We start from the raw sequence: 18459 nt of genomic DNA on the forward strand, positions 1-18459 counted from the left end.
ATAAATTATATTATATAATAATATATACTCAATGATATTGGGTACTTAGAATGGAATAAATTTACATTCTATATAGTGTTTTCAATATTAAATTAAACTTATTTCGTTGTTAATCAAACGATACATTTAAAATAGTATAAATGTAATTATATTTTACGTTTAACGCATATTATAGAAATAATTCTTTTAAATCTGTATTAATTCCTTTGTTTTCGCGGTTCTGTTAATTTAGTCATTCCACGTGATTTCGATTAAATATGATTAACTACGGTGTGTGGTTCTAAACGGTAGGTAATGCGAATAATATGTGATTATAGATAAATGCTTACGTTATAGATACATTTAGTGTGTGTGGTATTGAACGATTTGATTTTAGGAAAACTGTGCGGAATTAATGTATAAAAGTGTGCGGATTTGAACTGTGATCTTTTTTTGAAAGTGTGAGTTATGACGACCACCAACAACACTTTATTGGTTACAACCTGATGTTTCCTAAAAATTAATAATATAATAAATTTATCGAAAATATTCAACTTACCCGGCATGGCATTTGTATTAGAGAATATAATTTATGAAGCACTCACCGTGTTTGTGTTAGTGTTACCACTTGCCGTGTTAGGTAGGTATTATTTAAGACAATAAATGACCATGTATATACTATTTTCCAATAAACATAATAAACGCATGTTTATACGACCGGCATTCGCACATTTTAACACTAAATATCTGGATTCTTTGTTACCTATCATAGTAGGTATCATGTCTAGAAGTTTTGATACGTATCGAAAAAATATTCGATAAATACCTACAATTTTGTCGAAACAACCAAATGCCTCCTCGGTGAAATCTTACGGCCGTTGGTCCCATTCCAAAACCTAAAGTGTGCGGTTTTTGGATTTAACACACTACGGGGACGGAGGTACGACAATTCTGAGTTCCGCCTACCCCACACGTACTTGCGGCGGCATATTGGCAAGCGTACAAGTGTACTGAACGGCCGACGCGGACACAGCGGGGGTTACGACAGACCGCCTCGCCACCACGGAGCTAATAATAATACTTGCAAATCGTTACGCGTGTTTGCGAAACGGCCGCCACTGCCCGCTAAGTAGGAAAAGCGCCGGTGCCAGTGATTTTCTATTACTGTACCTTACTCGTACTTTGCAATTTTTTTTTTTCACAATTGGCATTGACATTAGTATTATTTGGGTCAGCGATTTCGACACACGCGGCTCTACAAGATCGACGATCCGATCGTCGTCACCGCCAGTGTGTGTGTGTGTGTCGTGCAGTCCGCACAATAACCGCCGCCGTCCCGTCCGCGAGTAAAATTTGTATACATTTTTTTTTCTAATAAACCGTCGAATCAAACCGTCATGCGGTCTTCACAGGAAATTGTCCAAGCGGGACGGCAAGCGTTCCCGGCACCTGACTTCAGTTCCAACGGCGCCATGGCTGCGGCCGTCGTCGAAGGTATAATACATAAACATGATAATATTTTGTCCGCACAAGTAGAATCCGTCGAGTTATTCTCAATGGAAACGTTCAACATATTATGGGCTGCAATCGTATTTTGCGCCTCTACATGAGCGAAAATTTTATTTAATTATTTCTAGTAAGGTGAACTTGGACACACAGTCTTGATCTTTTTTATAAAAATATTAGGTACGTACTTTCATAGTGTCCATATAAATCCAACCCAAAAATTATACATCGAAACACGTGAACGCCAAACAAAGAACATTCCCGTGGTTTGTCACAGAGTCTATTTTCTTCATCAAGGCTGAAGGAAGGAGTATTTTTAATAAAATGTACCACCAAAAAAAACACAATTTCTTTAAACGAGTTTAAAATACTATACTTCATTACGTCATATTATAATATAAGTATATACATAAAATAATAAATATAATACTATTACAATAGAACAAACCTCATAATGTTTTGTTATTCACTATTCGTAAGTTATAAATTATAATTCTAACATAATCTTTAAAATATCCCGGGGGAGGGGGGGCATGGCGCTATGAAAAAGTAAAAACTTTCTTTTAAGCGAACTGTGGGCTCAAATAACCACTAATCTATTTTAATAGACAATTTGCTGCGTGGTCACTCTTGGATTATGCCCAGTTAGGCACCTATCGATATTTTGGTAGAAATAACTGTGGTCGTTCTAAACGTGTGCGCAAGCCCGGATTTCGTATCGCTGATAATTTTGCCCGGCTTTGCATCAACGCACTCAATAAAAATTACAAAAATAATATACATGTGCCCCTTTCAATATTAACGTACAGTGTACACGTTACATGTTACACGTTACACGTTCGATGTACGTAGGTATATTGTATTATACAATTTGTACCTATACATAATTTTAGCAGCAATATTTATTATTTTGTGAAAAATTTGTTTTGACCCTTTACCTACATACGTTTTATAAGACTACAATTGCATTACATTTTTTTTAAAACAATAATTTTTCAAATCTCAAACATAAATATTAACGAAATTGGAAGAATTGCTGAATAACATATTAATTGTAATTACCGGTTAATAGCATGGTTTTAAAATTTTTGATAAAGATAATAATATATCTGATGTCATTAATCAATAAACTAAAGTAATATCCGTGTTACACATTTTAAAAGTTAAATTTTTTTGTATGATTTTATGTGTAGTAAATTGTAACCAAGCGTTGGCGTAAATTTACAAGACTTGATCGATTAACTTCTAAATATATGCATTTTAAAACGATTTTGTATTTAGTTGGGTATATTAAATCTTAATAGCTCTGTTTAATTATTTTTAGTCATATTTTAGTAGGTATTTACTTGAATTGCAGTATTTGTCAACTTGAATAATATTTGTGTAACTTTTTTTAATTGAACAAAAAAAAATTGTTTTTCATTTTCATTCAATAAATATCAAAATCTTCAATAATAGCACCTAAGTAACTTTGTGCCTACCAACCAATGTGATTTGTATAACTTTGATTATTAATGCGTATCAACAAATTTACTTTTCCGAAATAAGAAAAAACACACACAGTAGGTAGGTACTAGGTATATAATAATATTATCATAAGCCATCTGGAAAATTTGTCTTTTATAAAATCAAATATTGAATATCATATCATAATCGTGTATATCTAATTTAATTAGTTAAATAATAAGTTTATTAGTAGGTCGTTGTAGTTATTTGGTTTTGCGGTTTTTATAACAAATTATAAAGACAAACACGTTGATCACGTGCACTGTTATTCAAGTATAAATTATATTATATTGATTACAATGTAGGTACATTTTATTAACTGTGAATTATATTAAATAGATACTTAACGAAAAAAATGTAATGAATTGACTTTGTTGGGTTTTTGAAAATGTAATGAATTAATTGAGTAGGTACTAATATTAATTTAATATATGGGGTTTTTAAACTAGGTACCTAACCAAACATAATCAAAATCGAATTATTATAGTAATTATTGATATTATAGGTACAACTGATTGATAAAGATAGTACTGTCAGAAAGAAATTGATCTTTTTTCGTAAGTTTGAAAATAAAACTTTTTGTTAGTCATTAACTTACATGGAATGCTACAAAGTTCCTACCAATTCTTACCCAAAGTAGAGTAAGTAGGTTACCTAGGTATATGATTATTAAATAAATTAATAAATAATTCGTATAATAATTATTTTATACAAGTAGGTATTATATACCTTAGTGATTCAAATATTATACCCGTTTATGAATTAGAGCATCTTAGATATTCAACAGAGCACAGCTAAATATTATTTTTGTTATGACATTTTGATATACATATACCTACCTTAACGTAACTCAAAAACAAAATTCAAATGTTAGGTAGTAGGTACTTTGTATTATATTATACAATAAGTAATTATTGATAAAATGTGGTTCCAAGATTAAGTATGGTCTCTGGATGTGGGTTTGTTTTTAAAGTTTAAAACTATTCTCAAAACAAAGTTTTAATTACATTATTCGGTTCAATGCATTAAAAGTAGGTTTATATTTATAATTAACCTAGTATAGTGATAAACAATTTATAGTTATATGTAAGAATATAGAAGTAACATATTTATGAATATTGAATAAGTTATCATTTATATATAGTTTGGAAAATTGATCGAAAAAATAAAATAATTAATATAAATAAAAATATAATATGAAAAATTAAACTAAACAGAAAACGTGATCTTAGAGTATAAATTTATTGAGTATTAGTTATTACTTATCTATTATTTTGAATTCAAAATCACTGATAAGCCCACAAAAAAGTTTGTCAAAGGACCGGAATTAACAATTGTAAGTAGGTTAATTGTTGTTCTTTAATTGTCATAGTTAAAAAAATACGACACTGATTTAAAATTTGAAATACTATAATATACTGAATACATTTTGAATTAAATTGTTACCCATTGATATTATGTTTAAATTTAAATTTAAAATTATATTTGGTTTATCTAAGATGTGATTAGTGATTACTGACGGTTAAATTTAATTCAAAACCTAATTAGAGTAGGTATTGCCAAATTATTTTTCAAAATGTATTTTTAAAAAAACCTTGTGAAAACTCTGTAAAAACATTGCATATAAATAACCAAGGTAAAATCATATTAAAAAATATTTAAGTTTATAATAATATTGATTTACCTTTGTGTGTAGATGATGAAAGGATTATGTGTTCAATGGTAATAGGTATATTTTGGCAGTCAATTGGTAAACTTTTTTTTAGAAGTATAAAATACAATTTACGTATTATTTGTTTTTCTTACGTTCATAAATCGTAATATATATTATATATAATCATTTTTGCAAGACTGAGGAAGAAAACTAATTTTTTTTTTAACTCTTTGAGCTCATAAAATAGAAAAGGTAACGCTCTACTGTACAGTAGTTGTCGAGTATAGGTACCAACCTTGTCATTGAGTAGGTCACTGTAATGTGCTAAATTTCAATTCAATGATGAATCATTGCATTCAAAAAACTTTATGATCGGAGACGGTCTGTTAGCCTATAAGTACCTATTGTAAAGTATATTTTATTATATATTTATATTGCTATTTAAAGAATTTGTTTTACTATTAGTAATACGAAAGGTCGAACATAATTTAGTCGAAATCATCTATGTTTTTTATATTATTAATAAAATTTTTGGGTTTTAGTTTCGTGGTATAAATTTGTTTTATAGCTTTAAATTAATCTAAATACATAGAAAATGTTATTGCGTACATGATTAGTAAAATATAATAATATACGTAGAATATTCAGTCTGGCAGTCTAAAATTAATTAAAATACATATAATATTATAAATAATAATTACGATTTTGTATCTATCAATTTTTTTTATTAAACTAATAGTTTGTACAAAACAAAATATATTTTAAATCTATGTTGGTTCATCGATCATATTAGGAAAATAAATTAACTAACTGTTACTATGGTCTATAAGTTGGCAATTGACGGCCTGCGGGCCAAATCCAGCCCGTGGAGTGGAAATAACTGCACCGCCAAGAATATTTTTTTTAATGCTGGTTTTCCGCACATAATAGATATATTTTGATCTATTTTTATGTTGTATATGGATGTATTTTGGTTCCATACATACATACATACATATGTGAAATTTTGTCTTCCAAAATTACGTTTTAAAAAATAAATATCATTCAAGATTTATAGCTAATTGAAACACTTAGCATTACCTAGTTGTTCTCCAAAAGTACCAAATTTAAAAAAACGGCCTAATATTAATTATTAAATTATATTAAATAATTTTTTTTAACGCAAAAATAAATACATTAATTAGTTATTACTAACTAATATTTAAGTTTTATCTGGCACTCGAAATTTTTTTTCAAATTATCAGGACCACCATATAATTTGATTTTCGATCCCTGGTAAATAATATTAATTAAAACCTGTTATACAATTTAAAGCTAAGATTATTATATTTGACATCTCGGAGGCTTTTATTGATATTTTTATTAAGAATCAAGTTACCAAGTTATCATATTTTGAAACTATACATTTTTTGTAGTAATATTAATAAAATCTTCCGAGATGCCCTAGATAATAATCTTACCTTTAAATTCAATTCACTCTAATTTTAAAAATATCAGAGTAAAATGTGCTATGTTGTACGTTTGTAAGACGAAGACAACACATAAACATACTACAATAACTGTAAATTTAGGAACAAATCTTAATTCAACAAGTTAGAAGTTATTTAAAAAAAAAATGTAAATCGTTATGTTACTTAACTTTTTTTTTGTTAATGTCTTGTATTTTTAATAGCATATACAGTTAACGTAGGTAATTGTTATCAGGTTATCACTCGTGAATTAAATTCAAATAATACTATACAAATATAGCATGTTTCACAAATGTTAAAAATTAAAACGTGCTAAATATTATTTTATATTATTTTTTACAACAAAACAAACGTCGGCTGATTATCGACACACGTGCAGGAGTTTGTGTGCACGGGTGCGTATAGGCGGGTTGAGTCTACAATTGTTGGTGTGGTGCTATTATAATGGTTTCTAGAAATTAGGTTTTGAAGAACCTGTAGGTCACTCTTCCATACGTATTATTATTAAGAGAACGTTAAACCCGCATGTGTTTACTCCGTCGTACAAGTGCGTAACATACCAAATTTTACGCTCAGCAAAACACGTGTAGCTCCGTTAATTTAAAAATTAGAGTGAATTGACCTCTTGTAAAATCTAAAGGTAAGATTGTTATCTAGGCAACCTCATGGGCTTATTAGTATATTTTAATTTTAAAGCGAGTTATGAGTATTTTAAGATGTATAAAAAATTTACAATTTTAAAATACTCATAACTCGGGTTATGAGCTAAAATTTGCTATGTTACGCTCTTGTAAGACGGAGACAACACATGCGGGTATACGTCCTCTTAACGATTTAATAATTTGTTTTGTGCATCTTACATACGGGGGATCGTTATAACAAAATTAATTTTATTTATTTAAAGACAGCTGTGCGTTTGGATCGACAAAGTATTTTTTGCTTTGCGGGCTCGGCGGTTTTTTGTCGTGTGGAATAACTCATGCAATGGTCACACCCCTAGACTTGGTTAAATGTCGTTTGCAAGTCGACCAAGCCAAATACAAGAACGTTGTTCATGGTTTCAAAGTAAGTATAAGTAACATTCATATACATTACGAAGAAGAAATATAAAAGCCACCATTTTAACGATGATTTATTTGTAGGTAACACTGAAAGAAGATGGTTTCAAGGGATTGGCCAAAGGATGGGCTCCAACTTTCTTGGGATATGCCGCTCAAGTAAGTCAAATTAAAATTTCTCGTGCTTATACAAATACAAAATACATGTGTATATAACCGTTAATGATCTGTATTAGGGCATGTGCAAATTTGGTTTGTATGAAGTTTTCAAAGTCCACTATTCGGAAATGATTGGCGAAGAGAACTCATACGTGTACAGAACCGCGTTGTACTTGGCTGCGTCTGCATCTGCCGAATTCTTCGCTGACATCGCACTCAGCCCAATGGAAGCTGCAAAAGTAAGCTACACAATATTACTTAAATTAAGATACAAAGTTTAATAGATCCATTATAGGGTCAATAATAGTTGAATGGCAAAATAATAAAATAAATATATTTTTATACATACCTACACATCAATTTAATCACAATAGTTTTTAACGATAGGTTTATCTCCAACACTTTTTAATTGATAAAAACGTATAAAAATAACACGGTAGATAAATGTTGACACAGAACAATGTCTAGCTGAAAACATAAAATAGCCTAAACATACTTCTAACAACATTAATTATTGATCATATTGAAAAAAGTTAAGTAGAATTAACAAAACTATCGTTAATGTATCATATATGGACCAACAATACACCTTTAGATACTTACCTATTTATTTTAAATAACAACATTTTAATAAACATAAATCAAAAAAAAAAAAAAAGTTGAAAATTTTAAGTTTAATAAATAAAAGAAAAGAAAAATAGAAAGATGGATATCTTTTTAACCTATTTTTAAAATCATCTATATGTCTAAAAAAATATGGCAAATAATTAATGTCTAATAAATATTTTTAAATCATTAAAATTTTAAATTACCTATTTAGTAGGTTTAGTATTTTATGGTTATTAATTTTTAAACTAAAACAACATAATCGATATTTCAAATACTGGTTTTAGGTGAATATTAAATTGTTTTTACTGTTTGATGACATATTAAAAAAATAATAATAATAGACCAATATATATGTATTTTATTAGGTATCAACAGGCACTCTTGTTATTTTTGTTACAACTAATAACCTATAATCAACAAAAAAATTAAATTTGTTTACAATTAAACATTTGAACCTAACATATTTTAGTTAAATAAATCACCTTGTTATTTTTAAATGTGTTCAACTTATAACACAGGTCAAACGAATTACCTAAATAATTATTGATACAGAAAAATACGGTAAGTAGCTATTTATATAAGCAAACACATTGATTTTTTCATAAAAACAAACTTGGTAATTTTAGATTCTGAGCGGAGCAATGTATGTAATGATTTTACAATATTTTTTTTTTATTATTATTATTTATGACTGGCATCTCCTTTAGGGACATAAAAAATGCTTCAATTTTTATCAGCAGCATCTTTTCTGGTAGGAAAGTTAATCTAGTTAGTACTTTGGGGGTCAAAAGTAAATAACCCAACAGTTTCAAAAGCGTCAGGAAAAACAAACAACAAATTATGGAAAAACTGAGGTTTAACCTAACCAGTAACAAGTTTTCGAAAAAATTGATTTTGTTTTTAACAATACTCTAAAAAAAAAATTACCGACTTCAATAAAATTATATGTGCAATTTCTATGCACCATAACATTTTCAAAATATTCCGACTGTTTTTGAGCTATTTATAGGCATAATAAAATTTTTTATTTAATAGTTTATTTTTAACTATTGTCCACACTAAATGTATTAGGTAAAACGTGCTTCATAAGTTGATGAAAGTGGAAATTAAAAAAAAAGTTGGGCGTAAATCCAAAATAATTGTGAAAGAGCGTCTGAAGTTAAAACGTTGACATAATTCATAAAAATAACAAAATTGGTAAATTTAGAAAATTATTTCAAATTATAAATTCATGATAATTGTTTTGTTTAGATAAAAGCTTTGAAAATTAAATACAAGACTTCCCTTAAGTTTTCATGCATTTAACAAAAAGTTCACCGTAATGTCAAATTAATTTTTTACGAGCTTTTGAATCAATAACCCGTAAATTAACAAATTCTCATATTAAATATTTATTTTATCATTTTCTATATAAGGTAAAATTCTCCAAATATTTTGACTCATTTTAAGTCTTAGAAATTTTCAATTTTCAATTTTTTATAAATTGAAATATTTATTATTTTTATTTTTCTATAAATGTCAATAAAATTTTGTTAGTTGGGTCAAAAAGCGAGAAAATGTAATCCAAGGTTCCTCATAAGTAGTTATAATAGCTGTTGAGAAATAAATATAAATCTATAGATGTCTATAGACATGTTCTTTTTATAAGTGTATAAAGAAAATTTGACAAGATTTATCAAAATCTCGAACATTTTAAAACTATTTTTTATTTAGTTAAAAAATGATAAAATTTGTATAGCCTATGATTGAAAATTTAAAATAAACATTCTCATAAATAGTTCATAGTGTAACCAAACAATCGTAAAAAGAAAAAAGGTGGGTAAGTGGATGTTGCTCTCCTGTACAGTAGGTTGTAAGTGGGTCACTATAATAGGTGGTGTTAAATTTGAATTCAATGATATAATATCATTGTATAAGAAAAACGATTCTGAGCGAAAACGGTCAGTCAGCCTATGATATTATTAAGTATATTTGATGATATTATTGTGAATAAGGTAATTTATATATAACCTATTTACGTGGAACCTTGTTTTAAATTTTCAATCCTTAGCTATAAAAGTTGAACATTTTATAAATTTTTAACTACAAAATAACTATTAAATTTTAAATTTGATAAATTTGATCAAAATTTGAACTTTAAATGCTTATAAAAAAAATTGTGCTAATGTATTTTTAATATTTTTTAACTGCAATTGGAACGATATATCAGGAGCCTTGTATTCAATTTTAACTCTTTTTTACCTAACAAATACAATTTTATTGTAAACTGACAACTTATGAAGAATTTTGTATTACATTTTAAAATCTTAGAATAAAAAGAAAAATTTTTATGTGTCTTACCGTATTTTGTCAATATTTGAACATTAAATGCTTATAAAAAAAAACTATGACTTAGGATTATTAATATTTTTAAAATGTCATTATAACAATATAGTAGGAGCTTTGTATTAAATTTTCAAGCTTTTTTACCCAACAAATAATTAATAAAGTTTTATTGACATTCATAGAAAAAAAGACTAATAAAATTGGAAACAGAAAATATTCCTAAACAGTTCAAAACAAATCAAAATATTTTGAAAATTCTATCGTGTATAGAAAATGCAAATATAAATGAACAGTGAAAATTTCATGTTCATTTGTTTTAGAGTTACACCAAAAACCAATATAGATTTTGTGGAAAACCGATTATGCGTAAAAATTCTCGTTTTTCCTTAATTTGTATGCTGTTTTTCCTGGCGCTTTTGAAAACTATTGGGAATTTTATAATTTGACTTCCTGAATGCACCAATTAGATTCATTTTCCCATTGAACAAGATACTGTTGAAGAAAATCGAAGTAGTTTTACTGCCCCAAACCGTGATGTCAGACACAAAAAAAAAATTTTAAAATAAACACACATCATTGTAAAATCAATACATTCATCGTTCCATTTAGAATCTAAAATATAACACATATCAACACATTTATATTAAACAGACATTTTAAGCTCAAATGTTGACAAAATTACATATTAAAACCAAGAATCACGGTTTTATTTATTTTATTGTAATTAAAAAAGTATTATTCACGGGCTTATGAAACTTTTATAGTATATTATTATACTTTATACACACATTTTTAAATGAATTTTTTGGCAAAAATTAATTTAACTTACTATTGTACTAATAGTAAAACATATTACTTTAATCACAATAATATCATCAAATATACTTAGTAATATTATAAGTTGACAGATCGTCTTCGCTCAGAATAGTTTTTTCGTATTCTATGATTGTATGTCATTGAATTCAAATTTAACACCATCCATTACAGTGGATAACTGTAATAACCTACTGTACAGCAGAGCGACACCCGCTAACCCCCCTACCTATTTTACTATTGGTAGTAATAATATTCATTTTACATTCAATTGCACACTCAAAATTAAAACAAATTAATTTAATTTAATTAAAGCTTAAAAAATTATGATTTTGTACTGACTTATATGATGAATGCATGTGTTTGCTTGGCTTAGTAGTTAAATTATAATAAATTATAAAAATGAATGACGTAATAAAAATAATAATTGTTACTATTTAAGGGATTAAGAGCTGGTATGATAGTAAATCTACCCGCTGGGCATATGCCACTGAACCGTATAGATACTTTAAAAGAAATATACGTTTTTATCTCGCATTGAAAAATGTCTACACACTACAGTTTTATTTATCGTTTTGCTTAGATGGTATCGTAAATGTTCAAAAATACAATTCTTGTTTTTATTTTACTCATATATCGGATATATTATATTCTCTTCGTCAATGTTTCAAAAAATCCCGTTTATAATGTGTTTATTTGAAAAAAAAAATATGTGAGAAAAAATAACACGTGTGTTATATCAATAGCGGGCTTATGGTACTACCGCCACTTTTACTTAACAAAATAATATAACACTGCTTTCTGTCGATTTTTTCCATTATCATTATTTGTGTTCCTAAATAAACACGCTCCCCCCCCCCCCATCGTGAAAATAAATAATGGGTCTCTATGATGGTCCCTGTTTTGTTATTAAAAATTTTTTATATTTTGTTATTTATAGACATCTTAATTGTTTTTATAAGATTTTTTAAATTTCTCTTTATTTTTTAATTTACTCACAATATTTTAAATGTTTATAAACATGAATTATAAATTTAATAGAAAGATTAAACAAAATAAAGATCGATAAACATTTTTTAAATTGTATTTGTTTTTAACTATCCAAAAAGAATATCCCGAAAAAGTTTATACTTTTCAGTATGTTGAAATATTGAATGTTCACTGTTAAAATATTCTTGCTGTAGGTACTAAAATCTACAACTGACGGTTGTAACTTTGTAAGCATGTGATTATTATACGTCCGAATTAATATCTCACACATAAACAAAAACAACGACCAGCTAGTGAGTGCTTTCCTAAACTTTAGTCTCTAATATACAATGTTGTGCTTAGACAACAGCATATTATACAATTATTCAAAGTTATGAGGAGGCCTCTCCTATAAATAGTTAATGTTGGGAAAATCACATATTTTTGATATACCCAATGCCGGATCTAGGAATTTGATGCCCGGCGCTAATAAAAATGCAGCGCCCTTACGTAGGTTTGAGGTACGGGGTGTGCCACATGTCAACAAAAAATCAAATGTTTAAATACAAATCAAAAAGTATATTTTTATATTACAAATATTTTAATTGAAACCTTTGTTTACATGGAAACGGTGTGTATGTGAAAACTGGGTACACTATTTGTCTCTTTAACTCACTTACTTACATTACTCAGTACCTACCTACCCTAAACATATTATTTTCGAATTATATTAGCCGGAGATGATCCAATAGTCTAGTTTCATGTCCCGCAGCATAATTAAAAAATATGTATAGAGTACACATGTTGTTTATTACAGAATATGTCAATACTATACTTGAACTAATTAAATGCACATTACTCGAAAGTATTTTAAAGAGTTTTCATAAAAATATAAAATATATTAACATTATAATTTTCCCCAACAAGATTTTTTGGATTATAATATTATGTAAGTACAACTGAAAAAAAGGTGGGGAAGTGGGTGTCGCTCTGCTGCACAGTAGGTTACAAGTGGGTCACTGTAATGGATGGTGTTCAATTTGAATTCAATGATATAATATCATTGTTTAAGAAAAACGATTCTGAGCGAAGCCTATGATATTACTAAGTATATTTTATGATATTATTGTGAATAAAGTAATTTATATATAACCTATTAACCAATTTACGTAGAACCTCGTTTTAAATTTTCAATCTTTAGATATAAAAGTTGAATATTTTATAAATTTTTAACTACAAAATAACTATTAAATTTTAAATTTGATAAATTTTATCAAAATCCAAACTTTAAATGCTTATAAAAAAAATTGTGCCTATTTATTTTTAATAATTTTCAACTACTATAATAACAATATATCAGGAGCATTGTATTCATTTTACACGCATCTTTACCATACAAATAGCATTTTGTTGATATTTATAGAAAAAAAATAAAAAAATTGATGTCCGTTTACAGCTCAAAACAAGTCAAAATATTTTAAACATTTTATAATGTATAGGCATTGATAAAATAAACTTATGATATAAATCTGAAGTGTCTATGGTTATTTGTTTTGGAATTACAACAGAATAAGAAAATCACCACATGAGGAATCGAGTGAATATCCAATGTTGTTAAAATTTGAACTTATAACGCTCCTACAAATTTAATTTGACCATCTTACAAATATTTTTTTTGTTTGATAAAATTAGATAACCATATAAAGAATCTTGTAATATTTTAAATCTAAGATTTAAAAAGAAAAATTTTATGAATTTCTAACTCAAAATAATTTTTCATTTTTTGTTTTTACCCTTTTTGTCAAAATTTAAACTTTAAATGCTTATAAAAACAATTGTGACTGGATTTTTAATTTTTTTCTTATATAATTGTAACAATATATTAAGAGTCTTGTATTACATTTTTAAGCTTTACTACCCAACAAATGAAATTGTATTGACATTTTTAGAAATAAAAACTAAAAAAATTGAAAAATTATAATGTCTGTAAACAGCTCAAACTAAGTCAAAATATTTTGACTATTTTATGGTGTATGGCAAATGCTAATATAAATGTTCAGTGAAAAATTCATGTATCTATTTGTCTATTTGTTTTAGAGTTACGCCAAAAACCAAAATCGAATTGTCAAAAACCGATTTTGCGTAAAATTACAATTTTTTCCTTAATAGTTAATTGTTATGTTGTTTTTCCGGCGCTTTTGAAAACTATTGGGAATTTTAAATTTTGACCTACCGAAGCACCAACTAGATTCACTTTCCCTTCAAACAAGATACTGTTGATGACAATTGAAGCTCTTTTACTGTTCCAAAAAGTGATGACACATAAAAAAAACACATCATTGTAAAATCAATACTCAGAATCTAAAAATGTGACGATAAATTATAGCAAACATCAGCTAACAAATTTTAATTATATTAGAATTTTCTAGATGTAAAATTATTTTCTATTTATTTTAGATCTTTTTGTGCTATATATAAACATTTAAAATTTTTGACATGTGGTTCATACAGCAATTACTAAAATTTTTCAAAAATACAGTTACAGTTTTTTATAAGCGTTTTTAATTTTTTACGAAATTTTTCAAAATTACAAAAATGTGTAAATAATATTTTTAAATTTTAACGCTTAAAGCTTGAAAAAATATTTCTTGTAGGTTATCTTTTATTCGCATTAAAAAAACCTTAAGCGTTAAGCCATTATACATTATACATTTTTTTATGAACGTTTAAAGTTTAAATTTGATGAAATTGAATATTCAGACGTCGAATAACGATATTTTCTAATCGAACAATTTAGGATTTTTGTTTTAAATTTCTATTTAATGAATTTATATTTCAAATTGTGAACTCATGGGCCCCCACACGAACATGTTTAGTGGGGCCCATTATCTTCTTAAAGAATAAATAAAAATAATATACTTGATTATTCTTAGTTGAAAAATATATTAACAATTTTGAAATATTATATGTATATAATATAGTATGTCACAAAAAATATTAATATTTATGTATCATAAATTATAATAGGCATATGGGTTTCCTATGTTTTGAAATAAAATTTTTTTTCTTATGTGAATACAAAGATTAGTTAGCTAATACAACAGTTTTATTAATTTACAGAATAAAAATAAATTTTATAGAATACCTTACGAAGGTAATTTTACACCTTAAAATACACCTTTTTCTATCAAAAATATATTGTTTTGTTTTTTGTACAGCTGTTACCTAAAAAAAAAAAAATTTTAATTTATTAACCATATTTAACTCTACTATTTAGTATTATAATTACAAATTATGAAAATATGAAAACTATATAATAAATACACGAAAACTAAATTTGTCTTGTTATTCTTAATTAGGTAAATTCTGATTGATTTTACGTTTAATGTACATATTATAATAGCATACTTATATAGTTATATTTTTTGGCTGTAGGTCCGTATCCAAACTCAACCAGGATTTGCAAACACTCTGAGAGAAGCATTACCAAAAATTCACCAATCTGAAGGATTGAATGGATTTTACAAAAGCTTAGTGCCACTATGGATGAGACAAATCCCTTACACCATGATGAAATTTGCATGTTTTGAAAAGACTATTGAATTGCTGTACAAGTATGTAATTATTTTTATTGAGTTGAATGTGGTATATATAATATGTGGTAATTTACATATTATATTATGTAATATTTTTTGTTATGTATCAATGTACTCAGGCGTGGGCTGGTAAAAAAGGGCACGGGATGCTACACAGTTTAAAGGGTAAATAATAAAAACTGTTGGGGCAAATTTAAAACATGTAGATTATTTATAAAATATTAATATATTCTATTTTGTTTTAAAAAAATATTAAAAATTGAATATACGTTAAAAACGTAAATAAGTACTAAGTTACAACAAACTTTCAAAAGTTATTAACCAATCAAAATTGTACAATATTATAGATTACTAATAATCGTAAGTTGGTTATGATCTACTGTTCATTAGGTGTCTTGAGTCTTTAAATATATAATAAATAATATTAGGCAAATATATTTTAGGGCAAGGGATGCTGTAGTTAATTGTTTGATTTTATATTTATTGTTTGTTTTCAATGAAATCGGACACCAATAACTATTATATTATTTACTTGGTATGATAATGGCTTTCAAGTAAATGTTGTTATTATATATTTATTAAATGATTAAATGATTTGTGTATTTTTATAATTATTACATAGGTATTTACGTTGTAAGACATTTAGTATTTACAGTTATATATGCGTTTGTTTTTAGATATGTAGTGCCTAAGCCTAGGGCAGAATGCACTAAGGGTGAACAATTGATTGTGACATTTGGAGCTGGTTACATTGCTGGTGTATTCTGTGCTATTGTTTCCCATCCAGCTGACACATTAGTATCTAAATTGAACCAAGCTAAGGGTGCCTCTGCTGGAGATATTGTTAAGAAAATTGGATTCATGGGTGAGTGTAGTTAATTGAAGTTCAATGCATATAATTTATGTTAAGTATTAAAAAATACACCGACCGTAAGAAATTATAATAAATATTATGTTCTATGTGTATGGGAACCACTAATGTTTTAGGTACTTACTGTTTTTGTATATTGTATTGTTTAATTCCATTACACGAAATAACATTATTTATTTTATTCGTTTCAAAATATTACCATTGATACATTTTTACTTTTTAGGATTATGGCAAGGATTGGGTCCCAGGATTGTAATGGTAGGAACATTGACAGCCGCTCAATGGTTTATCTATGATGCAGTTAAAGTCTTCTTCAGGTTACCCAGACCACCACCACCAGAAATGCCAGAGTCTTTAAAGAAGAAATTAGCACTACAATAATAATATAATGTAATAACAACAATAATGGTTGTAGAAAATGTTAAATTATTTAAAAAATATATTAAAACATAGTTATTTAAAATAAATGTGTATAGTTGCATTATGGTATCTACCTATATGAGGATAGCATGGTACTTTTTTTTTCTTAAATGTCGTTTATTTATGAAAATTTACAATCTATACAAAAATGGTACAATAAGTAAATGTGAATAATGATTAAAAGTGGCAATGCGGGGAGTACAATGAGTAGAAGTTTCGCATTAGAAATTCCTACGAAGAAGGTAATTTAGGGAGAAATAGTAATATACAAGATTAAATTTAATGTACGTTGAGAAGATGTCTAGGCCATTCACGTTTGAGTCATCTGGCTGGGTTGTCTTGAAGAGCATTGGTATGAATTTGAGCGATGAGGGGGTTTGAGTGATGTTCCATATTGGAGTGCAGGTGAAGATAATATTTGATAGCTGTTTGTTTAATGGTGGGGATTTGGAGGTCATTATGAAGAGCAACATTTGTGACGTACCAAGGGGCTTTAGCAATCATGCGGAGGCAAATGGCTTGGAATACTTGTATGGTTCTAGTGTTCGATGGTTTAGCGGTACCCCAGAGAGCGATTCCGTATGACCAGGTTGCAGAAGGGATTTGCAGAGTAGTAGACGGTTGGAGATGTACATATTAGATTTCATGAGAGGCCTAAGGATGTGAAGGCGGCTATTTAGTTGTTTACATTTGGTTTTGAGGTGGGGGCCCAAGGTGAGCCTTCTGCCAAACAGTAAGCCGAGATATTTTACTTAATTTGTGTGAGGAATAATTGCATTCTCAAATGTTATATTTTCCATGATTTGAACCAGTGAGATAAGCTGTTCAGATGATTTTGAAGTAGGCTGCTTGCTTCGTGGGAGTCTTGACTAGATGAAAGGATTGCGGTGCGTCGGCATATGTCCCTATTAGGGTGTTATCCGTTGTAGGAATGTCGGCTGTGAACAATGTGTATAGGAAAGGAGCGATGTCGCTTCCCTGAGGGACACCGGCTAGAATGTTTTGTGTGCTGGAAAATGTGGTTTTTAATTTGACTCTGAATGTTCTGTTATTTAGGTATGATTTTAGAAGTAAATAATAGGGTGCCGGGAAGTTTTTTTTAAGTTTGAATAATAATTCGTCGTGCCAACCAGCATGGTCCTTAAAAATATTACAAAATTAATATATTATATTAATTATTAATATATTACAATATTAATATTATTACAAAAGAGTGAAGTTTAGTCATTTTTGATAGATGTCATACTTTGTGAATTGTATACATATATTAAAATACCAGTTACCAATCCATAATAACTCAATTTTCTAACACATGCATATTAAATTAATTTTCATAAATTGATAAAAATAATTATTTTGAAACTTGATACATTTCTAAATATTTGATTTGAATACAATATATAAGCCTGCTGAACTATTCAGTAGTTAGGCAATTGCTATATCGCAAATAGGGTTCTCAAATACAAAGGGCTCGAGCCAAAAGGTTTCAAGAACAAAAAGAATGGAAGACTTGTCTTCCATCCAC

The 18459-nt window shown here is 27.7% G+C and overlaps 1 protein-coding gene across 1 annotated transcript; it reads left to right on the forward strand.

The window, feature by feature from the left end:
- The first annotated feature begins 1144 nt into the window (after window positions 1–1144).
- Window positions 1145–16998, forward strand: LOC132936208 (solute carrier family 25 member 3-like). Its single transcript, XM_061002901.1, has 7 exons — window positions 1145–1473; window positions 7019–7179; window positions 7257–7331; window positions 7409–7570; window positions 15483–15661; window positions 16321–16508; window positions 16738–16998. Exons 1-7 carry the CDS (start codon window positions 1377–1379, stop codon window positions 16893–16895), a joined length of 1020 nt encoding a protein of 339 aa, XP_060858884.1. The 5' UTR covers window positions 1145–1376; the 3' UTR covers window positions 16896–16998.
- The last annotated feature ends 1461 nt before the right edge of the window (window positions 16999–18459 follow it).

Source organism: Metopolophium dirhodum, chromosome 1, assembly GCF_019925205.1.
Source record: "Metopolophium dirhodum isolate CAU chromosome 1, ASM1992520v1, whole genome shotgun sequence".
NCBI classification, from domain to species: domain Eukaryota; kingdom Metazoa; phylum Arthropoda; class Insecta; order Hemiptera; family Aphididae; genus Metopolophium; species Metopolophium dirhodum.

Excerpts from the sequence above, each read along its gene's own strand:
- LOC132936208 (XM_061002901.1), top strand. The coding sequence starts at position 1,377 with ATGCGGTCTTCACAGGAAATTGTCCAAGCGGGACGGCAAGCGTTCCCG. Across the intron at positions 1,474-7,018 it reads GGCTGCGGCCGTCGTCGAAG|ACAGCTGTGCGTTTGGATCG; the intron begins GTATAATACATA and ends ATTTATTTAAAG. Across the intron at positions 7,332-7,408 it reads TCTTGGGATATGCCGCTCAA|GGCATGTGCAAATTTGGTTT; the intron begins GTAAGTCAAATT and ends GATCTGTATTAG.